General features: G+C 38.9%; 2 protein-coding genes across 3 annotated transcripts; one reads left to right on the forward strand and one right to left on the reverse strand.

Moving 5' to 3' along the window:
- Positions 1–7,926: 7,926 nt before the first annotated feature.
- Positions 7,927–22,049, forward strand: hps1 (HPS1 biogenesis of lysosomal organelles complex 3 subunit 1). Of its 2 annotated transcripts, XM_061689959.1 has the most exons (19): positions 7,927–8,042; positions 8,882–9,031; positions 9,117–9,251; positions 10,828–10,970; positions 11,468–11,576; positions 13,194–13,354; positions 13,437–13,539; positions 14,683–14,761; positions 15,702–15,757; positions 15,847–16,014; positions 16,095–16,274; positions 17,918–17,994; positions 18,076–18,213; positions 18,846–18,910; positions 19,010–19,155; positions 19,464–19,577; positions 19,803–19,880; positions 20,569–20,651; positions 20,710–22,049. In XM_061689959.1, exons 2-19 carry the CDS (start codon positions 8,915–8,917, stop codon positions 20,870–20,872), a joined length of 2,115 nt encoding a protein of 704 aa, XP_061545943.1. In that variant the 5' UTR covers positions 7,927–8,042; positions 8,882–8,914; the 3' UTR covers positions 20,873–22,049. The 2 variants fall into 2 exon arrangements, with proteins under 2 accessions (XP_061545943.1, XP_061545944.1); XM_061689960.1 differs by lacking the exon at positions 19,803–19,880.
- Positions 22,050–22,887: 838 nt separating this feature from the next.
- Positions 22,888–27,270, reverse strand: st3gal7 (ST3 beta-galactoside alpha-2,3-sialyltransferase 7). Its single transcript, XM_061690834.1, has 6 exons — positions 27,131–27,270; positions 26,277–26,397; positions 25,835–26,175; positions 25,035–25,221; positions 24,470–24,610; positions 22,888–22,977 (listed from the first exon to the last, which is right to left on the reverse strand). Exons 1-6 carry the CDS (start codon positions 27,268–27,270, stop codon positions 22,891–22,893), a joined length of 1,017 nt encoding a protein of 338 aa, XP_061546818.1. The 3' UTR covers positions 22,888–22,890.
- Positions 27,271–27,554: the final 284 nt, after the last annotated feature.

The following is a 27,554-nucleotide window of genomic DNA, read 5'->3' on the forward strand; positions in this document are numbered from 1 at the left end:
ACCAAAGTTGATGTTTGATTTGGATCTCGATTTCTGACCCATGGTAAAATTCACAATTAGATTTTTTTTTTAATAGATGAATATAAATATTTATTCATAACAATTCTATATTTATTACATTTATCATATATATATATAATTTATTAATTGTAATAAATAAAAGTTTGTCAAAGGCCTTTGTTTTCTTCCGTTCCGCTTTCAAGTAATTTCGGGATGGTGTCTGTGAAGGTGCAGTAACATGTTCGATGTGTCTTGAGCAATATTTTTTTGAACCACTTACAGCAAGTAAGCAAGCAGTTTTGTCGACGAAGCGATTTACATCTCTTTTCCCAAACGAGTAGCCGAAATGCTTCCATATTGCTGACCTAAATGAAACCTTGGAGGGTCCGCAATTTCAGGGTTATTGGTTGTAATAGCCATGTGTCTGGCTCTCATTCTCTCTGTTTTGCGTAGCTGAACAGAACTAGCATTAGCCCTAGCCCAAGTTTTGCTCACACCCATCAGATGACCGTCACCAGAAAAAGTAGTCACATGGAGGAGGCTTGCCGAAGAAATGTATCTTCAATCTAGGCTTATATTTTTTAAATGAACTCAAAATAATAACAATATTATTAATTAAATTCAGTTTGCTAATAACACTGTGAGCTCATATGCAACCCAGGCTCGTGTCTTAGTCGTGATTTACGGTTTCGATACTGTATCGTTACAGGGCGTAACACATTCATGACATACTGTAGATTGTTATATACTGCTAATATATATATTTTTTTAATATATATATATTTTTTTTAATTCCGCTTCAGGGGAAACAGGCCTTTCACTTCCAGATGAGAGCGTAAAACAGAGCACCCACTAATTCTGCAATATGCTGAGTTGTAATATATTAAACATGTTTAGCCATCATTATGGTAATAGACTAAAACAATTATGTATTGTGCACTTTATTGTCTTCTGTCATAAGTGGGAGTTGATCACCTCCAAAAAAGAATAGACACCTGTTGGTCCGTGGAATCATGGTTCTGCGTGTAACTGGTCATGATCCGTTTTGCAAAAAAGGTTGGGGACTGCTGCCTTGCAAGTTGTGTTTCATATTTGCAGAAATTCCAAGACATGACCATAGTAATTGATTTTGTTTTTATTTTGCGCCGCTGTGGCTTAGCTGCAGACAGGACAGCAGAGTACAGTGGAACGTCTGAAGTTGAAATGCAACCAAAATATTCCTCAAAACTCAAGCGAATTTCTCATTTGACATAAGTTCAGTGAGCATCTAAACCAGGAAAATTCAACAAGTGTGCTTTGTTTTTTCTTTGACTTTAGTTCATATTTTTCTGTGTGTGTGATGATAACCATAGAACCCGAGATAGAACTTACTGCAACACAGGAAAAGGAGGAAAGGATCTGGCTGCTCAGTACAATTAATATCAACTACATCAAGAATTCTTTTTTTTTTTTCAATTTTAATGTAAATAGCATGTAGCACATAAAATTTTTCTTACTTCAAACTGTGAGCAATTCAATAAAGTGTTAGACTTGTCTGTAAAGTGTGAGCCTAAAACAAATGAATTCATTTATATTATTTCCTATGGGACAGATTGTTTTGAAATTATAACAACTGGGAAGTCAACCAGCACCAGGAAATAGCTTGTGTTCAACTTTGGACGTTCCACTGTACCAGGATTTAACTGCATCCATTTTCAGAGTTGAGTTTATCTTTAGACACAGAACTGAAGAAAACATTTTAGATGTTTATTTTAACTTGATATCTTCACCACATTCTGACAATGTGTAGTTCTCTTGTGCTGCTAGTTTTTACATAGTGTTCAGATTTGCCATCATAGTTTACAATCCCAAATCAGTAAAAGTACTAAAACAGATCAGTAAGGTGTCATGCCTTCTCGATTGGGCGGACGTTTTCTTTGAATGTTTTTTATTGGTCACAACTCAAGCATAGGGTTTTGTTTTGTGTGAAAATGCTGTCGAATTATGTACTATTGTTCCATCTTTCTGATTTGGGTTTGTGTGAATATTTGTTATGTACATAAGAGAAAATACATGTTGAGCTTCACTTGTTCACTATACATTTATTTATATGATTGCTTTGCTGTATTTTTATGTTTTGTTTCGCCTGAAGTGGTAAGAATGCATATTCCAAGTCATAGGCAACATTTCTAACCAACATTTAACCAACCCTATTATGAAATCAACAGATATTTGCTTATATCTTAGCAAATATCTGCTATTGATAAATCCATGCATCATTATGCATCATGCCTGTTGGCTATTAACTCAAACAGGCTAATAGCATTGACGTTATTGCTCAATTCCAAAGCTGTTTATGTGTAAAATATTTCTCATGAAGGTGTTCATATTTTTTGAAAAACATTTTATTATATGAAGTGGGATTTTTGATTTTTATAAGTGTATTTTTTGTATAAAAAAAAAAAAGAAGAAGAAGAAGACAAATTTGTGACTTAATAAAAATGTATTCAAGTTGCTAGAGTTTTTGTTGTTGTTTTTTAATGTGTTACAGCTACATTTCAATGACAAAAATTCAAATTTTTGGGACAATTACAATGGTTTATTATCTCACATGGTCAGAAATGATTATTCTTGATGAGGATTTCTAACACCTCATTTGACCTAATTTCACCCAGCAGTAAAGGATTAACTGTTTTTGTCTGAAAACTGACTGTGGTTCGAAAAATTTAACATGAGAAAAGAAAACTATTCACCAGGGAGTTACCATGATGTAAACGGACTGCATTCTAAGCGGAAATGACTCCATTGGTGTTGTGGTGGTTCTAACTTTAATGGCACCCTGTACTAAACCCTCTTTTTGGTGCCCCAAAACACACAATAAAAAAAATACATCGGAGCAGACTTTATTTTTACTACCTCTTTCTTTAAAATGTATTGAATATTTGTTTTTAAATATGTTGGTAAAACGATTACAATACATCAACAGAAATAAACAATTAGAATTAGGGTAACAGAACAAGGCGGTACGGTGAAGAATGGTTAGCACATCTGCCTCACAGTTCTGAGGACCGGGATTCAAATCCCGGCTCCGCCTGTGTGGAGTTTGCATGTTCTCCCCGTGCCTGTATGGGTTATCTCCGGGCACTGCGTTTTCCTCCCACATCCCAAAAACATGCATGAATTGGAGACTCTAAATTGCCCGTAGGTGTGAATATGAGTGCGACTGGTTGTTTATTTATATGTGCCCTGCGATTGGCTGGCGACCGGTTTAGGGTGTACTCCGCCTCCTGCCCGAAGATAGCTGGGATAGGCTCCAGCACGCCCGCGACCCTAGTGAGGATAAGCGGTAAAGAAAATTGATGGATGGTAACAGAACAAACCAATACAAATAATTTACTGCAAAATATAATAGAAACCTGAGAGAACCTAATTGAAACACTTATTCCCAGCATGTTAACTTTCATAACAAAAACACAAAAGATTGCTAATTTATTTCCTATATGTAACGTTATCTTTCCATTCATTTGAAAATGTCAATACCTGCAATTATTAAGTTGGGGCCCTCCTTCTTCCCTTCAAATTTAAATTTTCTGGTCCTCAATTTTTATAATGGTCGCTAATTCATCCTATGAGGATATGAATCTTACTGAATTTATCCATGAATGACTGCATGCATTCTCATAACAATTCATACTGTGAAAGGAACAGGGCACTAACAAAACAGAATACGAACTTAAATTAGTGAGCAACAAGCTGATGTACAACAAGTAAGTAGGACACGCATACAACAAATATTAAGATAAGAGGAAACACAAAATACAACTAACATTAACAATAAAACACATAATTAGCTACAACTACTATATCTACAAATGCTGCTAGGTGTGCTGGGATGCCCAGCGTTAACTTCCCCCAAATGAAACTTCCCAGCGTGCATAGTGGAATGTTGTAAAATAGTGATGGAGATTATGCTACACATTAGTAGCCTATTCTTCATAATACGGTATGGATCTGTGTCAATCAATGTTTAAACCTAAAAGGAGCACATGCAGAGATGGAAGTAACCGTAAGTAGTGTCAACAATGGGGCACAAATTCACCATCCAAACGGAAATGTTAACAGGTCAGAAAACCAAATAAGGTAGAAAATGATTCAAGGGGAGTTGGGGCGCAATTACCACCCTGTGCGGCCATACATGTCAAACATGCCAAAATCTGCCATCGCTGTCAAGTGACTGCGGTCTTGACTTCCTGATTTTGTGCCTTGATAGTTTTTCTTTGTTTTTTACTAGGATCAGATTATAGTTGAGCATGTGAGTCCATCTTTTTGTGCTGTTTGACAGGAAGCAAGATTGAGTGAAGATATCGTCTGCTGTGTTAGCTTCTTGTGCTAGCTGCTAACTAGCAGCCATGTGGTGGTCACTTGAGATCAAGCGGTAGCGTGTTTATATGTGTGTGATGTTTTAAAGTTTTTACAAGGTGCACACTAAATTTCTAACAGGCCAAGAGTGTTGACACAATGTGAGGTGGTTAACACTGAAGCCAGGCTTCTTATACAATCACAATGAAAGCTGCCACAGTCCCACCACCGTAGGCAGTCTTTATTTCTTTTTTTAATCTCATGAGAAAACATAGAATGTCCGTGTGCGAAGTACTCTGAAACGAACTGATTTTTCAAGAAAATTGTTTGGGATCATCTGTCAAAGTTGGTTTAAAGTGCTGGCAGCCTGTTTACGTTTGAAGTGGGACGGCTATATGGAGGGCAAGTCCCGATCTATTTTTAAGGCACGTTTCAATTTGGCTCTCCTTTAGTTATATGGCACCAAATTACATTCAAGGTTATCCAAAGGCACTTGTCATATGGACCTTATTATCCCCCCCCCCCCCCACCAGCTTTTAATTAATTAATGACACTGACCTCACTTAATGTACTCTGATTTTATTTGTCCAGTATTTTTTTTATTAATTAGTTATTTTTTTAAATTAATGTTTGAAGTTTGGTATGCCAGAAAAACAAACACCATCACATATGATTCCCTTTTATTTTATTGTATTGTGCCTATTGTGGAAATGACTTCTTCTGGCTTTTGGTTGATTAAAAATTACCTTACAATTACTCTTAATATAAACCAAGTTTTATATTTATTTAATAATGAACTTTAAGTCTGATATTCTGTGAAAAACACACTTTTCCTTCATGTCATGGGTTTAGTGTGGCTTAGAAATTACCTTACAATTATTCTTAATGTTAGCCAATTGGAGTTAATGTCCATTGTTTCCACTATTAATTTAATAAATTCCGCTATGTCACCACAGATATGATTCCCTTTTCCTTTGTTACTGTGCTTTTTCCAGAAATGACTTTCTTCCAACTTTTGTTTGGTTAAAAAAATAATAATAATGCCTTGCATTTTGAGGTTGACATGTATTTTCCCCCGCAAGAACCCTGTTGGATGGGCTTTTTTTCTTTTCAAAGTTCAGACATTGTTTAAAAAGATGTCAATACTGTACATCATAACCACAAAATATCTCCATGAGTTGATCATAGTTAGCATTCACGTTCTTTTTTTATTTTTCATGGCAACACAAATCTGTGTTGTATCAAAATATTGAGTGCGGAATGTATGCTTGGCTTTTTGAGCGGAGCAGAAAAGTAAACATTTATGTTTCATTTACCTTGCTGGGCTTAAATCGGTTCCTGAGTGCACTCAGTTCCACGTTTAGGCCAACGTCTAATCGGCTCCGTCAGTGTTCTGGGAATCCAGGCTCTTGTTTGCTCTGACTCCTGTATATACTGAGTAAACATGCTGAAATCCTCCAAGCTGGCTCAGTGGGCGAGGGGGGCCTTGCTTGTCTCCTGGCTGATCACAGAATATAAACAGTTGGAGGGGCCGCCCTGGACAACAGCCCCCCACCGCCCCCAATGCACCATGAAGGTGCTGTCACGCAAGAGGGCCTGAGCACCAGGCAGAATTATTATTCCAACAAATGAATCATCTTTTTGAGTAGCCTCAGCTTGCCCAACAACGTCTGGTGAAAATTTCTGCATTTTAGGGGTCCCGATCACAACTCCCAATATGACCTGCCCACAACTTGAAAAGTCGCCTATGACTGAAATTTCACCAACTGAGATGGAATTTGGTAAATCAAGAAAAAGAATCAAGAAACGTCTGAAGGACATATGCATGAAATTGAGGAGGAAGTCATCCATTTTGTTTTGAAGCAGCCATTTTAGGAAAATTCCAGGACTCGTACTATTGCTTTGAAGCCTTCTTCTTGTTGCCAAGCAATTATGTTGGAATAAGTTCAGGAGCTTCATGTTGTGCTTTGACATCATCTTGCGACCTCTATAGGTAATTTGAAACCTTCTTAGGCATATTAGTGGAAGGGCTCGGTCCCTGCAACTGTATAATGTTTTGAGGTTATGAACTGTGTGCAGTGAACCAGTTTGCACCAGAAGGCATGCTGAGTTACCTTAGTTTCATGTGATTGTTTTATTTTTATGACCTAAGAGGACTTTTTCATACTAGAATTTACTGTAATTATGTCTTTACTACTGCGTTTACGTAGGTAAGTTGTGGCTTATGTACAATTTGGCTTATGTCCTAGACAGATGGGTGACGGAGGTTTTTCCCCCGCTTGCACCTTTATATTATTTACCTGCCCGGCAGCTGAAAGGGGTCCCAGTTACCTCGCGAGCAAACTGTTGGCTAGCGCCTCTTGTCGCGGCGTGGAAAACCCCGCTATAAACCGGTGGGATATACTCCATCCGGGGGAGGCTTTGAGCAGATATATTTCGCAGTCCAAACATGTAGGAATGTGTAGGCATAAGAAAGACGCTAAACGCAGTGGTATTTGACTGACACACTGTATTGGCTCCCCGTGTGTTTCAGGATTGATTTTAAGCTTGGTGCAAGAACTTCGGGACGTGCGAAAGTGGCACATTTTCCAGAAATGGAGGACATGCTGCAGATTGTACCACAACGCATCTCCATGCTTTGAAAGTAATAAAGAAAAAAAGGTAACAGTTACGTTAGTGTATGCACACTCAGCAGAATAATTATTCGAAAAACCTAATAAAATACAGATAATACATAATGTTATGAGCATATCAATGGTGCGCATTATACATAGGTGGAATCATTTTCCAGATTTTTGTTGTCGGTGAGCTTTGAGGGTGTGCATTATACTCGAGAGCATATTATACGTGAGACATTACTGTATTCAGAAAACTAGAAAGCCTATACAGAGTACAATGTAACAAACATTCTATTCCACATCAAATTATGTTTAAAAAAAGTATCACATTGGTTATTTATTAATTTATTTTTACAGAAAGTGAAGAAAAGGAAATATTAGGCAGCTCAAAACAATGAAGTGTCTGCATCTTTCTTTACGAACTTAAACATTCACTAGATGAATTGAAAAATGAAAAGATTTTGCTTTCTAAAATCTTGTCAAACATGTCTCCAATTTTGTTTCAAAATTTTTATCTGAAACACAAATATATATTTCTGTCACTGTATTTTTTTCTTTGTGTTTCAGTTAATTACAAAAATTATAATTTATGGAGCTACATGCTTTTTGTTGGCCAGCTATGTTGCAACAAGATTATAGAGATTAACTCTGATATTGCATGGCGATGACCGTGAATTGTTATTCCAGCCCAGGACGACTGATGCAACTGCAAAGAAATTTAATGCTTAAATACTCCAAATACCCAACATTGACTTGACATTCCTGAAGTATATGAACCCATTGTGCAGTCGCTGGTCATGTGTTGCACTTGAGGCAGCACATGACCACATTTCACCCCACAAGCGTCCATTACAAAAAAGAATTAAAAAATAAAATAAAATAAAAATCCCATTCATTGTTAATACGAGTGCTAGCGCCCACGGATACTGCCTGACTGTGCTGCGGTCACATGACGCGGATGTGATGCGGCTGAAATGCGGAAGGAACGCGGTGCTCCACAAACACAAACTGGCCAAAAGGTTTAAGACAAGCTAGAACAAACCAATGGATCCTAATGTCGACATCATCAGCACCTAAAAACATAAAGTAAGTCGTTTTGACGCTCAAATGTTTCTTTTACACGGGTGGCAAGTACGAGTGTATCGAGGAAGTTTGACTGACTCTTTTTTTTTTTTTTTTTTTTTTTGAGGAACTAACTTTTTTTTTTTTTTACTCCCACCGAGCAAATAGAAAAACAGAAATACAATGAAAATTGTCAAGTATGTTCATTGTTTTTGTTTTTGATGTGCCGGTTTTATACACAGCGCAGACCATCCCTGAATAACATTCTCCTGGAAGAGCTCAATTTAACGGACACCTCATTAGGTACACCTGCACAACGTAATGACATCCAATGCAAGTGCCGTATGGAAAAGAATTATGCCTTTTAAAAGATATTAACTGTCAGACATTTATAGAGTGAAATGTATAATTTCGAATGAAAATTTCCTACAGCTGGCTATGTAGCAGCATTGGTGTGCAACTTAAAATACAGTACAAAAACGTTGTGCCTGTCGAACAAAAAGCATGTCCTTTTTTTCAGTTTCATCTCAATCACAAATGTAGATTTTGCTGGATTTCAAAATGTGTTTTCTTTGTCATTCGGATACAAACAAATACAACATTTGGCTATACATTAGATCTAGATTCTTCTTGTCAGGCAGAAGCACAATTATTAACACTAACATTGTCAATAAACTGATTATTGTTTCTTTATTTTTTTCTTCATTTACGTTTAATTGTAACTCATTTGTTAATATCCTTCATGTTTTAATAAATGTGCTATATGAGAGTATGTTATTTTTTCAAACCACTTTTATTTCTCCCTGCCGACTTCTCTACCATGTGTATGTTTTGTTTGTTTGTTTGTTTGTTTGTTTTTGCAGTGTTGTACACGCAGAGCTGTAGAGTGGTTCCAAATGAAAGCCTTGCTCATCACCACTGAGAGCGCTGAGGTCCTCTTCCACTGGACCGACCCGGGGTTCCAACTCAACATCCAGGAGCAGTATGGCGTGGCCCAGGAAGAAGGCCAGAGGGTAGAGAGGAAAACGACATGAATATTTGCTCCATGCTGTTCTGTATATTTATAATAATTACAGTATAATATATGATGTATTGAAGCTTCCAGCCTTTGAGGACATCATCAGCACCTTGTTTGCACCCATCATCATTTCCTGTAGCTCCATGGTGGACAGGCTGGGTGACAGCTACACATGCTTCACCACAGAGAACAACCACCTCTATGTACTACACCAGGTACTCAGCTAAAAAAAGAAAGAAAAAAACCCCACTGCATCCAACCTCTGCCCTGTCATATGATGCACATGTAGAATCTTCCTGCGGGCACATCATGTGCTCATAGAATCCATTTTTTACGGGGGGAAAAAAAAATTATATATATAATTTTTTCTTTTATTTCGTTCTTCTACTAGTAGTATTTTTACATCCATTCTGCTTATATGTTTGGAATAATGTCCACTATAAATCCCAATTCTGAAGGAAGTTGAGCTGATTAATACATACAATCCACTGGATACTTCATTAGGTACATATATTTGTACAATCTAATCGGATCTAATACAAGAGCCGTATAAAAAATTCCACAGTTGCAAAGATAATAAGGTTCACTTTTGATTGACGTCATCAGAGATGTATTCACTTAACAATATGCTTACAGTAGTGGTTGTCGTTTGCAGTGGAGTAGAATTGCACTACATCATACTGAGAGCTGTTTCTAATATTGTAAAGTATTTGACCCTCTCATCTAGCTAAACAAGGTTACCATAGAGCTATCACAGGAGTTACGGTAAAGTTGTACACCACTGCAAACTGCAATCACAATTACATTACCCATTTTACATCATTTTAAATGAATACCAAACAGTGTCTTGCCACTTATCCTCACTAAGGTCGCGGGCTGCTGGAGCCTATCCCAGCTATCTTCAAGCGGGAGGCAGAGTACACCCTGAACCGGTCGCCAGCCAATCGCAGGGCACACAGAAACATACAACCATTCACACTCACATTCACACCTACGGGCAATTTAGAGTCTTCAATCAACCTACCACGCATGTTTTTGGGATGTGGGAGAAAACCGGAGTGCCCGGAGAAAACCCACCCAGGCACGGGGAGTACATGCAAACTCCAAACAGGCGGGGCTGAGATTTGAACCCTGATCCCGAGAACTGTGAGGCAGATGTGCTAACCAGTCGTACACCGTGCCGGCCAGTGTCTCTGTGTTAAATGAAATGTTTTTGGGTTTTTTTGCCTGTTATAAATATATAACATATACAATACAACAATATAACATCCAAAATGAAAATAGTCAGTAAGAAAAAAATGTTTTGTTTTATTTATTTTTGCTGACACATGCATGTTGTTATTTTAGTGTAAAGGTAAGAAAAAAAAAAAAAATACACTTTTGGAAATACCTGCTCTTTGTTGGACAGTAGGATTATGACAAAAGAAAATGTTAATTATTGTATTTGTTGTATAGGTGAGACTAAAAAAAATAAACCAAAATACCCAGTTAATTCCAATGAATGTCCCCCATGGTAAATTTCCTACTAGAATAACTGGATATAACTAAAATAATTATCTTTGAAATCTGAAAAAGAAATATTTTTTAAAAGAACTGGTTCTTATTAGATAATAGTGTGCAGGTGTCTCGGGGTAATATCTCCTTTGACCCCAAAACGATAAATATTTTCCCATATTTGGCATCATTTTGTTGTATAGGTGAGACGAAAAAATAAATAAATTCTAAAACCTATGATGGGCGATACTTGGAACAGCAGCCCATGAATGTGACATGTTCTGTGTTCCCCTCTAGTTCGACGAGTGTCTCTACATTGCCGTGAACGGAGACGGCGAGGAGGAGGAGGATGATCTGAGGAGGAAGATCTATGTGACCAAGAAGATGATTGAGGTGCTCTTCGGCATGGTCACCCTCAGCGGTAGCCTGATCAGGAGAGAGTAAGACATGTTAGAAATTTGTGTTTAGTCCTACTCAATTGTGGGCTGGTTGTATGGTATACTGTATTTATATATTAGGGGTTGAACCGATTAGTCGACTCGTTGACTTTCTTGCTGTCCATTGACGTTAAAGCTTGAAGTCGACTAACTGCTAATCATGTGTTTTTTGGCATCTCGTCTTCCAATTAGGAAATTTGCAGAGGGCTTTCAACTTTTGATTTTTGGGTCCCCGGGGTGGAAACAATGTCACAAATCAGAAAACACAGATGTGAAATAAACCTTTACTCATCTTTAACTATATAATACATATCCTGCTCATATAAAAGTAGAGATACATATATATCGAAATATATATATGTTTATTTCATTTACTGTATGTGGTAAGTGATGAGGTGACACTTTGGTGCCCTCTATTGACCAGCCGTCACTTGTCCTACAGCACACGTGTGACCTGACATACTACATAGACGTGTTGTTGTTGTTCTGTTCATGTTTAGGCTGCGTCCTCAAGACACGGAGCAAAGGGAACGTCTGTGGAAACATCTCCAGAGCCTGCTGGACACCTACAACCACCTTAGGGAGAACGACCAGAGCTTCTTAGTGGAGGTGGAGTCTGTTCACGATTTATTTGTTTCAAGTTTGCATGTAATACAGTATGTTCCATTATACCATTTGACTTCCAAGTTGTTCTGCCTTCAAAACAAGTGAATTAATTTGTTCCGTAATACTGGTTGACTCCCAAGTTGTTATACCTTCAAAACAAGTGAATTAATTTCTTCCAGGCTCAAACTGTCACAATCATAAAACCTCTATTAATTGTATAGATAGTAGTTAAAGAAGCATTTTACCATTCATAACTGCAATAAATTTGTAGAGAAGTTAAACCACTTTATCAGAAAACTAAATCAAACTGTAATAAAGTCAAGCTCCTCACCCTTTTAATCAGTACATTGAAGACTCTACTGTACATTGTCCATAGGTGTGAATGGTTGTTTCTCTATACAGTTATGTGCCCTGCGATTGGTTGACAACCAGTGCAGGGTGTCATCCATCTCGCCCAAAGCAAATGGATGGACAATAGCCACCCAAAATGAGTTGGATTTTAGAGAAAAATATCTACTGGAAAAAGTATTAGCCCCTCCTGGAAGCCAAGTCCTGGTGGAGGGGTTTGTGTGTCCCAATGATCCTAGGAGCTATGTTGTCTGGGGCTTCACGCCCCTGGTAGGGTCACCCATGGCAAACAGGTCTGAGGTGAAGGACCAGACAAAGCACAGCTAAAAGACCCCTATGATGAAAAATATTAATGGATTGAGGTTTCCCTTGTCCGGATGCGGGTCACTGGGGCCCCCCTCTGGAGCCAGGTCTGGAGGTGTGGTCGAAGGCAGGGACCTTGGCGATCCGATCCCCGGCTACAGAAGCTGGCTCTCGGGACATGGAATGTCACCTCTCTGGTAGGGAAGGAGCTAGAGCTGGTGTGTGAGGTCGAGAAGTTCCGTCAAGATATAGTCGGGCTCGTCTCCACACATGGCTTGGGTTATTTGTATACACCACAGTGCCTGTGGACTTTTGATTCTATTTGCTGATATTAAATTTTACGGTTTTTTGTTTTGTTTTGTATTTTACCAATTGGTCATGTAACTCAGCCAGTAAAGTAATTTTAGGATTAATGTTTAACCATCAAACTCAGAGGGCAATTGTAAATGCGTGTCATATGTTCGTAGAAAACCTCCATTTTGAAATGAGTAACCAGTAGATGGCAGCAGCAGCGTCTATTTGAATGTTTTGCATTTTGTCTTCTGAACACAAGCTGACAAGTACAGGTTGCTGCTAATATTTGTGATCAGTTCGATTAGAGCAGTGACTCTCAACCAGGGCGCATTGGCACACACACACAGTGTGCCGTAAGAGCTCATGAAGGCTGTTGTGGGAAATTATCCAAATCCAATTTGTCTGAAAATAATTTTTTACTGATTACAAATATAGACACTGAAATATGTTCATCTATTATGCTAGAATTGTATAGTAACAGGTAGAACAGTTGAATGCTTTTCCATTAGATGGCTGATGGTTCAACCCACCTGTATATCCCCTGTTGCCACAAATACAACATAGATGTAATGTAAATTAAAATAAGTGCCTTGGCTCATTTCAGGTTGGGAAACACTGCATCCACCGATGAGTGGTGCTGTACACCAACATGAAGTGTTTTGTTTGGCCTTACAGGCTGTGGAGAGACTGATCCACCCTACGCTGTGCGAGCAGTGCATCGAGTTCTTGGAGCGCCGTTTAGTTCAGCTGCTCAACAGCAGCGTGGAGAGGGCAGGAGAAGAAGTGCAGCATGCTTTCATTCTGGTGCACACCAAACTACTGGCCTTCTACTCCAGGTGCTGCACTGTTGCTTTCTCACCTCGTCCCCTCCCCCACTAACCTGAAACATTCACACTTTGGCTTTTAATGAATCTGCAGCCGCAGCGCGAGCACACTCACCACTTCAGACCTCCTGGCCCTCATCATCATGGCCCAGAACATGTATCCTAGCAACATGGACCAAGACGACCACGCTTCTGAGGTACTGTAGGTGGCACAGGTGGTCACCCACATACTGTATAATAAATTCATTTCTCATCACGGATTTACACAGTGACACAGAAGCTGACGCTAATTTAACATTGTGCATTATTTATTGTGCAGTTTGTGTTGAATGTAAATTATTTCCTGTCGAAGATAAAACAAAAAAATCATAACTTTTGCCTTTAGCATGTTGCTGAAGTTATCTTAGCAGGTTTAAAAATAAAGTACATATTTTTTTTCTTAATTTTTTTCAAGCTGCTGTGCCGCCACTGACACACACCCTACCCAAAACAGCCACGCTACCCATTTTGAAATCCACTGGTTGAATCATTCCAGTTTTCTATCAGTTTTACCATTTTGTTAAGGTTATGGCTAAAAAGCCATGACTGAATAAAAAGACATACACTTTTTTCCCCTGACTGTCTGACATGAAATTAGAAAAAACATTTCCATTTTCAGGGCATTTAGGATTACCAAAATTATTTCTATTTGCTAAATGCCAGAAAAATGAGAGAGCGATTTTTTTAGACAAATATATATATATATATATATATATATATATATATATATATATATATATATATATATATAGTATATACAGTTTCCTCCCACATCCCAAAAACATGCATTAATTGGAGACTCTAAATTGCCCGTAGGTGTGACTGTGAGTGCGAATGGTTGTTTGTTTGCATGTGCCCTGCGATTTGCTGGCAACCAGTTCAGGGTGGACCCCGCCTCCTGCCCAATGATAGCTGGGATAGGCTCCAGCACGCCCGCGACCCTAGTGAGGAGAAGCGGTTCAGAAAATGGATGGATATATAAGCTATGATTATATTTCCTTATTTTTTAATGATTGTTGAAATTATTATTTTCTTTACCTTTTATATATTGTATAATTATTTCACTTTTATCATACAGTATCTTTAATTATCACTTTTGCTTATTGACAGTATTAATTATTAGTATGTATTTATTTTATATTATTAAATTTTCAAAATTATTTATTGTTTTTTTTTATTTAAATAGTTTTTTATTGTCTATTTAATGTGTTTATCACTTGGGTTTTCCATCAGTTTAACCAAGTTTTTTTTAATTATTATGACAATCAATCATGATTATTCTTTATCTCTTTCATGTGAAGGATGTTGATAGTCCAAGCGGCTCAGGCCCAGAAAGCTTTTACACACCTCAGCCTTCCCCTACCAACTCCAGCAGTTCAGGTGAGTTTAGGGAGATTTGCTGTTGTTTATATTTTTATATCAACCATGCAACACAATTGTTGCTTTAATATGTAAAAACAAATAAAGCACTTAGTACGAGTGAGCGGTTGACTAGTTAGCACATCTGCTTCACGGTTCTGTGGACCCGGGGTCAAATCCGGGCTCACCTGTGTGGAGTTTGCATGTTCTCCCTGTTCCTGCGTGGGTTTTCTCCGTGTACTCTGGTTTCCTCCCACATCCCAAAAGCATGCATGGTAGGTTGATTGATGACTCAAAATTGCCCTTAGGTGTGACTGTTAGTGTGAATGATAGTTTGTCTATGTGATACGTAAAATGGATGGATGGATTGAGTATTAATATCAGTATGTGTTAGTATGATTAAATATTTGTTTTAAGATATTATTTTTTAGATATGACAATGTTTGAGTATTATCAGAATAGTATCAGTGAAAAATAAAATTCAACACCTACCTGAACCATAAACTTTAATGTCTTCTCAGTCTACAATGATAAAATAGTTTTTGTGGCTAGCATAATAAAATCATAACAACATAACATGCACCTATTGTACGCCTTATAATAAAGCAGTACCATCATGTGATTTCTCCGAGGCAATCCACAATAATTCTAATAAAATATAAACTGTAATAATTATTTTACGAAAAGTTACTTAAAAAAAATGTTAGGTTGAAAATAAAAGATGGAAAAAAATGTACCCAATACACTCTTAATGAGATTCCCCCCCCCCTAAAAAAAAAAAAAAATATATATATATATATATAATTTATATGTGCCCTGCGATTGGCTGGCAACCAGTTAGGGTCTACCCCGCCTCCCGCCCGAAGATAGCTGGGATAGGCTCCAGCAGCCCGCGAGAGTGCTTAACTGAATGTGTGTAACGTGTCTAATAATTTGAACATGTAACTTTGTGTTCGTCTAGAAAAACAAGCGAGAGAAGAAGCTACAGTGTTTGAGTTTGCGGATCCAGACATTCACGTGTGTTCTCATATTTCCTATGCTTTATACAGTATGTGTCAGATTACAACATAATATAGTTTACTACATAAATGTGTGTGTTTGTTCAGATGGCAGAAGACAGTCTGCACAGTCTGGAGGTTCCTCCCCCTGACCCATCCACGCCACGCAGGGTGTTTCTTGAAGTGTCCCACAAGGAGGGCCTGTATCCCATGATGCCTCACTCCATGTACTGTCTTCCACTATGGCCCGGCATAACACTGGTGCTGCTCACTAAGGTTTGTGGACACACACATCTCCCTCCCACACTCTTTTGACTTCTAACTCACACAATCTCCATTCAACTGAATCAAATCAGATTCCCACCAGTGCAGTGGCTGCGTCCATCTACATGTTCCTGGAGGCCTTTGCCAAGCTGGAGAAGCGTTTGAGTGAAGGCCACGAAGGATCGTCTGCTACTAGAAGTCAACCAACAATATTGGACATCAGAAGCAAACTGGACAAGTTTATCAAAGCTCTTGGGCCCAGTGACATTCAAGTATGTCTTTTTACATTTACATCTTTTTGTATGTGTTATTTTTGTGTGAACAGGTGCAATTTCTGACATAACAAAACAAGAAAATTGTATGATTCAATGATTTTAAATACAACATGTCAGATATGATTTTTTTTTTTAAATAATAATTTAAATCATATCTGACATGTTGTATTTAACATTCATTCATTTTCCATAGCCTTTATCCTCACTAGGGTCGCGGGCGAGTTGGAGCCTAGCCCAGCTATCTTTGGGTGTTATTCGGGGTACACCCTGAACTGGTCGCCAGCCAATCGCAGGGCACACATAAACAAAGAAACATTTGCATTCACATTCACAGCTACAGACAATTTAGAGTGCCTCAGTCAACCTTCCGTGCATGTTCTTGGGATGTGGGAGGAAACCGGAGTACCCGGAGAAACCCCATGCAGGCGAGGCCAGATTCGAAACCCGGGTCCTCAGAACTGTGAGGCAGATATGCTAAACAGTCGTGCACCATGCCGCTATAGTTAACATACTGTATATATTTGATTGAATCAAAATAATTAAGTTTTTATTCATCTTATTGATCCACGACTAAGTCTCCCAAACACGTGGGAAAATGTGTTTTTGGTCCGATGACACCAAGACTGAAGTTTTTAGCCATAATTCCAAAAAGGTACGTTTGGCGCAATCACAACACTACTCATCACCAAAAGAACACCATGTCTCCACTGAAACATTGTGGCGGCAGTATCATGCTTTGGGGTGTTTTCTCTAGCTGGAACCGGGACCTTAGTCAAGGTGGAGGGAATTATGAACAGTTCCAAATAGCAGTCAGTGTTAGCACAAAACATTCAAGCTTCTGCACAAATGCAAGAAAATGTCAGGAAAAGCCTACTAAGACATCTGAAATTCATTTGGGGTTAATCAGAGGCACTTTAAATGGTGGCAGGTATGTGCTGACTCCCATGAGTTTGAATGTCATTGGTTGATTCTGAACACAGCGACACTATAATTTATAATAAGAGGGTGTGCACACTTGTGCCACTACATTGTTTCAGTTGTTTATTTTTACTTCCCGTCTTGAAAATAATTTTAAAAGTTGTACCTGTCGTAGTTCACATTTGTAGTGGATAAAGTTTAGAAATTATCTTGGGCTCATTTGTTTTGCATCACAAAAACCTGGCATTTGAACACAGGTGTGCAGACCTTTTATGTCCACTGTATTTTGAAAGCTTATATTTTGGCTGTTGTTTTTTTAACTTGTGCTATGAAGTGTAAAGTGCGTTGCCACGAGAAGCACAGTATGTATAAAATTGTATTTTTATGTGCTAGTTGAAACGATAAAAGACCCTTGCAAAGGCTCGTCAAATGTGATGTGATGTAATACCCCCAAGCAGCATATAAGATCTAACAAAAGTTCACATATAAAGTCAGGAATAAATTATTAATAGTATTGTCTTAGTGACACATTTGTACAATAAGTGTAGTGCATTGTAAAATATTGTTCATTCTTTTTTCATTTTTTCAAATGAATGTAAGAAAAATATAACATTCATATAACATAGCTTATTTATTATTATTATTTCATACAAACTTGACTATTAATACAAAGTATACAATAATTGACAAGCTTATTTTTCATTGTTCCCTTTTCAATCCAGTCTGTACAGTTACAAAATGTCTGGAGCGAGTTCAAGAACCGAGCCTTTTCCCGAGGTGGACCTGGCTTCAACAGAGAGTGAGTGTCTTTGCAGACTCTCAACATTTCCCTTTCAGTGTCTAGCCTTGTCATTACAGTATGGCTGTGTTTTACTTGCAGTCTCATCCCGTGGTGTAAGAATATGAAGACCCAGCTATGTGGCGTTTACCGCCAGTGCTTCCTCATTGACTCCGGACCGGCCGACGTTCCTCGGAAACTCTCCCCCACTCTGCAGGAGCGAGCCCAGGCCATGGTGCAGTGCGTATCAGTCACTGTGATATTTCCTCAAATGATAACATTTTTGCCTTTTTTGTGACAGGTTACGAACCAAACCAGTAACTGAATCATAATAAATTTCGGGAAAAACTAATAGTCAGTTTAATCTATTATGAAAATAATCGTTAATTGCAGCCATAGTATGAGTAATCTGTAACTGACATGTAGTTGAACCTGAAATAGCCTCAGAAATGTATGTATATCAAACTAGTAGCCCATCGCATTAATCGGCACCCAAGAAGTACTGTAGCTCTCAGTTTCAAAAAGGTTGGTGAATACCACATCACTCCCTCTCGTGTGATATTGCTTAATTTTGTTCATTTGGTTTTGGATGGATGGATGGTTTTGTTTAATATTTAAACAATACCAAATAATCGGAAAAACAGTGATTTCGCAATAAACTTAAATGCAATATAAATTTTTACCTGATTAATCGATGGAATAATCGATAAAATAATCGATTCTAAAAATATTCAGTAGGAACAGACATAGTCTTTAACGAGGGGTGCAATCGACTTGATGGTCCACTGTAATACATGTATGCATTTGTCATTCAAGTACTGCTCTTTGTGCACCCCCCCTGCCCTCCCTCTCACTGCATCGGACTCTGCCAGGGAAAAGCTGATAGACTGGAAAGACTTCTTGCTAGTGAAAAGCAAGAGAAACATCACCATGGTGTCATATCCTGTCATTGAAAAAACCCTGATATCATTGATTGTCCATTAGTTTAGTAATATATCCCTAAGTGCCTAGGCTGTCCTTGACCCACTTCATCTCACGTACCTGGAGGACTTCCCAGGCCTCATCCACTTCATCTGCGTGGATCGATCCACGGGCCAGATGATTGCACCATCCCTTAACGTCACCGAGCGCACAACATCGGAGCTGGGCAAAGGACCAGTGGCTCAGTTTATCAAAAACAAGGTGAGGCGCATGTGTTACTCAAATGTTGTGTTCAACTTTGGACGAATGACTCGATATTCTAGCAACACCGCCTCTACTAATCATCCTCACAGTTGGGGATTTATTAGCTCTATTCAGTATTTATGATCAATTTTCTGTAATATCTGTCATCATATACACTCACCAGACACTTCATCAGGTACAGGTACACCAGCACAATACAATATCTGTCAAAATTGAGTGTTAATGAATTTTGGATTGCGTAGGTGTGCCTAATGTTACGTCCCCCGAGCATACATACAGTACTGTAAGTGTGTATTACATTAAAGGTGTGGAGGCTGGTGAGTACAACACGGCGCTACCTCCAAAAGGGTTACTCCACTGTCACCCTGCGAGACGGTGACTTCCACTTCTGCTTCTTCCTCTGGTTTGAAAATGAAACCGTGAGTTTGTTTTGCCTTTACAATCATTCGAAAATGTGATTTTTACCTTGAATTGGGTGGGCAAGTGCGAGGTGTGTCGGGAAGGTTCCAGAACTTGTGTCACAAAAGATACATTTCAAAGTACAAGTTTTCCCCTTTAAAGGAATACCACTGAAGTCTAACGCCCTGCCTTCTCTGCCACGCCTTCATGCACTCCTGGGAACATTCTTCCGGGATCCTCCCCAGCTCTGTTGTCACAGCCATCTTGATGACTCCCTTGAACTTGGAAAAGAGAAGAAAAAAAATCACACAGAGCTAGGTCCGGTGAGTAGGGCAGTTGCTTCAGCACGATGATATTCTTCTTGGCCAGGAATTGTCTGATGCTCAGAGCATTGAAAGCAGGTGGGTTATCATGGTGAAGCAGCCGTAAATTGTCCCGCCACAACTCTTGTCTCTTCTCGTGCACTGAACAAACCAAACGGCGCAGCATCTCTTTGTAGATGTACTGGTTGATCATCTGGTCCCCATTGAAGGTGATAACTTGTAGTTTGAATTTGAAACATTTGTGACACCAGTCATGGAACCTTTCTGACACAGTTTATCCGTACAGCCCACTCCATTCTTTAATCCAGCCCGCTGAGCGTTTACATTCTCAAGAGTCCTGTAACATTTTTTTGAAACTATTTTTTTAAATAAAGAATGTATCCAAGTCAAATTTATAATCGTTGAAAAATGTAAATGAATAAAAGAATATTTAAAAAATGGTTGCTGAAATTGAAAAATGCTTAAAATGCTAAATCCTGGATTCACACCAAAATTTAAAGCTTCTTTTCTTGGACAAGCCACTTGTACAAAGTTGTTTGAGCATCCTTTCTGACTTATTATGAAAATAAATTGTTTTAATAAATATTTAAAATGTTCTTACCTCTTACAAATGGTGTGGGCCTTGAGCCCAAAAGTTGAGCCCAAAAGTTTGCTTACATACTGTGTACTTGCATATTAAATAAATCAGGGCTACAAGTTGGAGGCAGTGGAAATGCCCGTTCTACCCGAAGACTCTGCCCCCATTGGGATGCTTGCCTGGGACTACTACAGGTGAGAAAACCTCAGCGGAACTTATAAAAGCATTTAAACTCACATTGTGTGTCCTCAGGAAGCTGCTGCGCTACTACAGTAAGAGCCACCAGGGCGAGGTGGTGAAGTGCTACGAGTTGCTAACGGTGCACCTGGGCGTCATCCCCACTGACATCATCCTGCAGCACTGCAGACAGCTGGCCAGCAAGCTGTGGGAGCCTTCACGCAACCTACTCCTCTAGATACTCAGCTAAGACCACGGCACATATTGCATGACAAGCCTTCGTTTGTTTTGCACATTTTAATATTTTATTAATACATGTCAGCCGGCACGATAGACGACTGGTTAGCACATCTGCCTCACAGTTCTGGGGACTGGGGTTCAAATCCCGGCCCCGCATGTGTGGAGTTTGCATGTTCTCCGCGTGCCTGGGTGGGTTTTCTCCGGGCACTCCGGTTTCCTCTCACATCCCACAAACATGCGTGGTAGGTTGATTGAGGACTCTAAATTGCCCGTAGGTGTGATTGCGAGTGCGAATGGTTGTTTGTTTGTATGTGCCCTGCAATTGACTGGCGACCGGTTCAGGGTGTACCCTGCCTCCTGCCCGGAGATAGCTGGGATAGGCTCCAGCAGCCCGCGACCCTAGTGAGGATAAGCGGTAAAGAAAATGGATGGATGGATGGATAATACATATCAGTCTGTTTTTTATTTTCCATTTTTTAACTGTTTTTTATTTCTACAATTATGAATGAAACATGTGGTACTTTTTAATTTCATGCAGTATTTAACTTCAGCTTACTGTATGTATGTCCAATTTTTGTTTTTACTTTGTGTGAGTGCGTGTGTGTGTGCGTGCACATGTAAAAATCTGGAGATGCTTGTTTTTCATTGGACAGCAACAAAAGACAATCCAACATCACTAATAGTTTGGTAATTTTATTTACAAAAATATTAAACATTTACCCAGACTTCTTTATTATGATATTGATCTGTCCAATGAAACAGCTCTATCTTCAGAGTGTTTTTTTCTTTGTATACTAAACAAAACATACAAACACAATCTTCTTTGTGTGTGTTAATTTTTGGTCGAAGTGTGTGTTAATTTTTGGACGAACAGAAAAAACTCACTAAATATGTAGAAACAGTACTGTATTTACAGATAGTACTTTAATGCAATTTAGTGTCTATTAATGTAGTTTTCAGGGATGTAGCAATGCACTGACAGATATTTCTAACACTTTGGTTACTCTATAGTCATCATAATTAACTATTCACAATACAGTGGACTGGCACATATTTGCGTTTCCAGCATTTGCAAATTCACCTATTTGTTGATTTTTTTTGTGGAACCTACCCCCCATTTTTCGCTGGAACCTCTGCTTGTTTTTGTTTTTACTCGATGCCCCCATACAAGCTTATTGGTGGATATTTTGAATGTTTTTTTTTTGTGAATTATTGTCACGTTGCTGTTTAACGAAACATAAAACAAAAAGACTTACACCTTGTGTATTTAGCCAAACCACATTAAGAGTGGCTTACTATACGAAAGCCTGCCTGCTTAATGCTAACACACAATGTAAAACACCAATAGAGAGGTAATGAAACTAGCATCAATGTTGCGGTAATCATAAAACTTTAATCAATTTGTCTTTAAACACAAGGGGTAGCAACACATGTAGATAACAATACTCATAAGCACATACATTTTTCATGTGCAAAACAAAAATTGTGTTGGTGTTTTTTGGATTATGGGAATGGATTGATGGCATTTACATTGATTTCAATCTGGAAAGATGACTTGATATATGAAGTGTTTTGCGTTATGAGCATGGTCATGGAACAAATTAAACTCGTAACTCAAGACACCACTGTATAAGACTGTCAGAACCATATATATATATATATATATATATACACATTATCATAAACTGTACAGTATGATGTCATCCCATGTGTATGTTATTCATACACATGGGATGATGATGATGTAACTTCCTTCCTTCCTTTGTCTTGACTTCCTGTCAAGACAAACTTGTCCATTCATGAGTTTATCTTCTAACCTTTGAGAGTTGAATTCACCAATTTATCTGTCAGACCCGAAGGATGTTGTGCTTTAAAGGTCATTCCCCGCCGCTTCTCTGGCTATAGTAATGTAGGACATCATCGTCCTTATCATCATCATAGGCTCACGGCGAGAAGGACAGGGAGGATGCGGGCACGTTTTGAGTTCATGTTAGTGTCAGCATCTGCGCGTCCACCTCACAGCGCTCCCGTGAGGTCGCTGACAGCGCCAGCTGCCACCAGCTGCCTCAGAAAGAGCTTCTCAGCGCTGACGTCATGAACCACCTGCAGGTAAAAGAACACACAAAGTAGAGCACCCACCTCCTCCAAGGCCAAACAAACAATGGATCAGCACACAGATGTACCTAAGGCCAGCATACAGTATGCCTGGATTATGTCTGTAAGAGCTATGCTGTGCTCATTGTGAATTTAAGGAAAATGTTCAAAAATAAAGTCCTGGATATGAACCCAATTTCAACAAGTTGAAAAAAGTTGAACATGAAATTGTTGTTTAGGTCGATTTCATGAGTTGATGGGAAAATATTGAAAATGGGGGTGGGGGGTTGAAGAAAACATTTAAATAAATCAGATAAAATCAGATAAATCCACACCAAAATGTCATGAGCTAATGAATATTTTTTTGACAAGTTGGCAAAAATCCTTTTGATACAAAGTACAAATGGATTAGGATACTTCCAAAACTTTAAAGATTTTTTAAGGTTGCTTACAATGCTAACAAAAGGGTAAAATAAACAAATCCTGGCTCCACACTGAAATTTTATTTCGCTGAATTCCTTGCTCTGTCCCAACTGATCTTAAAAAGTAGGGATCCACCCCAAATTTCAGAAAAAATTATGTAAATAAATTAATAAATACATTACATTTAAAAGGATGGTGAAATATTTTTAAATGCCAACAAAAGTGCCCAAATAAATCTTGGATCCAAAGTTTACAAAATTCCTGCCAATGTACCATTTTTAAATGGTTTTGGATTTCTCGTGCCCAAAAAAGTATGGATCCACCCCTCATTTTTTAAAAGTTTAAAAATGTAAATAAAAAATACACACAAATATGGTTATTGAAAAAAAACAAGACCAGTGATGGGACATTGTGATTTCTAAGGACTGTTTTAGAAGTTATCATTTTAAAATGTAAAATGTTAATGGCTCAACAACCGTGGCGTTTCCTGTTTCACCCCCCCCTTTTTCCTGAAAAGTGATGGTTTTGGAGATGGGAGGATTCCGCCCAACGCCTGCGATATTGGTATTTATCTGTTTCGTACCTTGTTGAATCATTGTGAGAAATCATTTACATGCTCAGTGTCGTCAAATCGATGATTATCATTAATTATCAATAATTAAAGGCCATTTCAGTAAATTTGTTATTTCAGAAGTGTGTATCAAACTGATAACTACCGCATTAACCCAAGAAGTAGCTCTCAGTTTCAAAAATGTTGGTGATCCCTGCTTATTTTGTCAATGTGTCAGCAGCACTCAGCATATATATATATATATATATATATATACACACGTGTATGGTGTTTTTATAGTTATTGCTGGAATTGACAAATGTTATGGAGTGCAAAAAAGGTATATTTAAGTATCTTCCTATAAAAAATTAAGATGTGTATGCTAATGACATTTTATGAATAGTATTGCTCATATTGTTCTGAGCAGCCAGGCCATATACAGTATGTCAAATTAAGTTATATGATTATGTCTCACTTGTAAGTTTAAGTAGAATTAGAATTAAATGCAAAAGAAAAAAAAATACTCACGTTTCCTTGTTTCTGTGAGTATTTCTGCAGGGCTTCTCCAGTCTTGCGAATAATGTCTGGATGGAGGATCCGGAAGTTCTCTGCTCTCAAGGGAATATCATCCACTACGTCCTTCCAAAACCACAACTTGGACCAGAAGCCCTATGAAACACGTGAGGTAAGGCCCTGAGTGATGATTTAATTTTAAAGCTACTGGTTCTGCTGTGGCGGCTGATTAGCACATCTGCCTCATAATACTGAGGATCTGGGTTTAAAATTCAGCCTCCCCTATGTGGAGTTTGCATGTCCTCCCCGTGCCTACGTGGGTTTTCTCCAGGTACTCCGGTTTCCTCCCACATCCCAAAAACATGCATGGTAGCTTAATTGAAGACACTAATTTGCCCGTAGGTGTGAATGTGAGTATGAATGGTTGTTTGTCTATGTATGCCCTGTGATTAGCTGGCGACCAGTTCGAGGTGTACCCAGCCTCTCGCCAATGGTCAGCTGGGATAGACACCAGCACGCACGCAACCCTAGTGAGGCTAAGCGGTACGGAAAATGGATGGTTCTGCTGGTGTGGACCCACCAGAGGTTTTTTGGTGATGATAGAGGTGAGCCAGTCTAGGTCCAGACTCTTGAACACCACAAGAGCAATGATGGAGGTCTTGCTGTACTCATCGGTAGAGCTGGGTGCTCCCTCCGGATAGATCAAGCGCATGGTGGTGCGAGAACCAGCATCTGTCTCATAGCCAAGCACTGGAGCATTGTTCATCCTGAATGGTGACAACAAACAACATGGACACTGGAATCTTTGGTCTTTCAAGATCACGAGGGATGTTGCACTAACTAAATTGCCCGTAGGTGTGAATTTGAGTGCGAATGGTTGTTTGTTTCTATATGCCCTACGACTGGCTGGTGACCAGTTCAGGGTGGACACGGCCTTTCGCCCGAAGATAGCTGGGATAGGCTCCAGCACCCCCGCGACCCTAGTGAGGATAAGCGGAATGGAAGATGAATGAATAAATGTTGCACGAATGCGGTGATTCTCAAACTGTGGTACGCGGGCTCCCTCTAGTGGTAAGCAAATGAATCACAGCCCAACTACAGTTCAGTTGTATTTAACTTTTACACTCAATACATTAGCGTATCATCTTTAAGAACTGGGTTTTTTCACACATTTTGGTGTAATTGTATGTTTATTATTATGTATTTGAGTTGATTATCCTTATTTTTTTTATTCTTATTATTGTTTTTCAACAACTAACTGTAGTTGCTCATTAATTCCTTAGCTAAACTTGCCATGGAAATGGTGAAGTCTAATGAGATCATGAGACAGGGTCAATTAAACTCTCCTTTCCCCTCCATGTGCTCTAGTTGCCAACACACCTAATGATGACATCGTACTGATCTATATGAGATCCAAGGTGGCTCCCATGGAGGACCCCTCCGCTGCCCACCACCACGCATCTTCTGCATCCGCCACCTCTCTGCAGAGATTGAGGCAGGCCAGGCTGAGGCATAGATGCCAGAGCCCGGGCCAGATGCTCTCGGCTCCCGCGGAGCCCCAGAGGAGGGGGCGTATCCCATGATGCGGCGCTCGCTTCTCGCCGCACGAACACGGAGATGTTCATCAGGGCCGAAGAGCATGGCAGCTGCTTCAGGCGCTCCACACACCAGCGACGATGACACCGGCCTGACAGCAGCGAGGCTGAACGGTTAAGCACCTCCTGAGGGGGAGGAGGAGGAGGAGAGTTGAATACAAGGGTGGGAATGTGTGTGTGTGTGTGTGTGTGTGTGTGTGTGTGTGTGTGTGTGTGTCCATTCACACCTCCCATTTGGGATATTGATCATCAGTAACAGAGAGTTTATGCAGGGGGAAATATGCTGGAATCAGAATTGCAGAGTAGCACCCGACCAGAAGAATCACACTGAGGACAGCATTCTCAGGCCTGGGTGACACCACCACAGCATTAGCTGCCTTATGATGTACTGTATACAAAAATATGCACTCACTGTACACCACATTAGGTACACCAGTGCAAAATACATTACAAAATAATTTGCCTGCACAAAGATAATGACACTGCGTAGGCCTTCTAATTAGGTATGAAAGTAACAATGTGTTCATGTATTACAGTGGTCTTAGTTTGCAGTGGGGCACAACTTTACAGGTTAGCTGTCAATATATATATATGTCAATATGTATGTATATATATTTCAGTTTAGATCCCCCAAAATACAATAAAATAAATAAATTATGGCTCAGATTGGAACTATTAATATAGCCCTTTTCATATTTTTAATACGAACACTTTTATTAATTTTTTATATTTATTAACAATACCATTGCATGTTTCTCTTTTTGACATTTTAAAAATGCCACGTTTCACATTTTTTATTTAATGTTTTCGCTGCCATTGACAATTATAGAAATCAATATCCATTTTAATTAACAGGGCTGGAAGTGAATGAGTTAAGTAAATGATAGACCAAATATTAATTATAACATTATGAACATTTGTGGATTTAAATGTTTTATAGCACTTATTCTAAGGTGTTCTTTGTTTTTAGAAATGCATGATCAAAGAACGACTCAACGACAGTAGGTTCCTTACCCTTGCATTAGACTGTACCAGTGTACCTAATATTTTGGCTGTTAATGTTTTTGTTTTATTTTTTTACCTGCTGATGAAAAAGTCTCTGCATGGTGTTGTTTCTTGTTTGTGTACTACAAGTGTCGTCACTTTCGCCTCTGCAGTCTCAGGCAATAGTGGAAGAACATCTTGGGGGTCTTCTACACTCAAGCGATTGAGGGGCACCATGGTAACAACACCTCCAACACACAAAAGTCAAGTACATTTACGTTTAAAACACAGCAGTATTACAGTACATTATTATTTTTGTCACCGGTGCTAAATTCAAATAAGCAAAGCTAAAAGTCATATATTTTACATAAGCAATTAAAAAGTGATGAAAATGAGTGAAATACCTGTCAGATATTCCTGTAAGGATTATGGAGTATTTACTAAATGGTGGAAGGTTCATGTCGAGTGTGGCTAAAATGGCTGCAACTGCTTTCTACCTCAGGCCTTTGACTAACACTTGT

This window comes from Phycodurus eques, chromosome 11 (assembly GCF_024500275.1).
Source record: "Phycodurus eques isolate BA_2022a chromosome 11, UOR_Pequ_1.1, whole genome shotgun sequence".
NCBI classification, from domain to species: domain Eukaryota; kingdom Metazoa; phylum Chordata; class Actinopteri; order Syngnathiformes; family Syngnathidae; genus Phycodurus; species Phycodurus eques.

Coding starts and splice junctions, on each gene's coding strand:
- hps1 (XM_061689959.1), top strand. CDS start 8,915: ATGAAAGCCTTGCTCATCACCACTGAGAGCGCTGAGGTCCTCTTCCAC. Junction 16,015..16,094: donor CACTGGTGCTGCTCACTAAG/GTTTGTGGACAC, acceptor GAATCAAATCAG/ATTCCCACCAGTGCAGTGGC. Junction 16,275..17,917: donor TTGGGCCCAGTGACATTCAA/GTATGTCTTTTT, acceptor TTTTCAATCCAG/TCTGTACAGTTACAAAATGT.
- st3gal7 (XM_061690834.1), bottom strand. CDS start 27,270: ATGGTGCCCCTCAATCGCTTGAGTGTAGAAGACCCCCAAGATGTTCTT. Junction 26,176..26,276: donor ATCAATATCCCAAATGGGAG/GTGTGAATGGAC, acceptor CCTCCCCCTCAG/GAGGTGCTTAACCGTTCAGC. Junction 24,611..25,034: donor TCATCACCAAAAAACCTCTG/GTGGGTCCACAC, acceptor CGTGTTTCATAG/GGCTTCTGGTCCAAGTTGTG.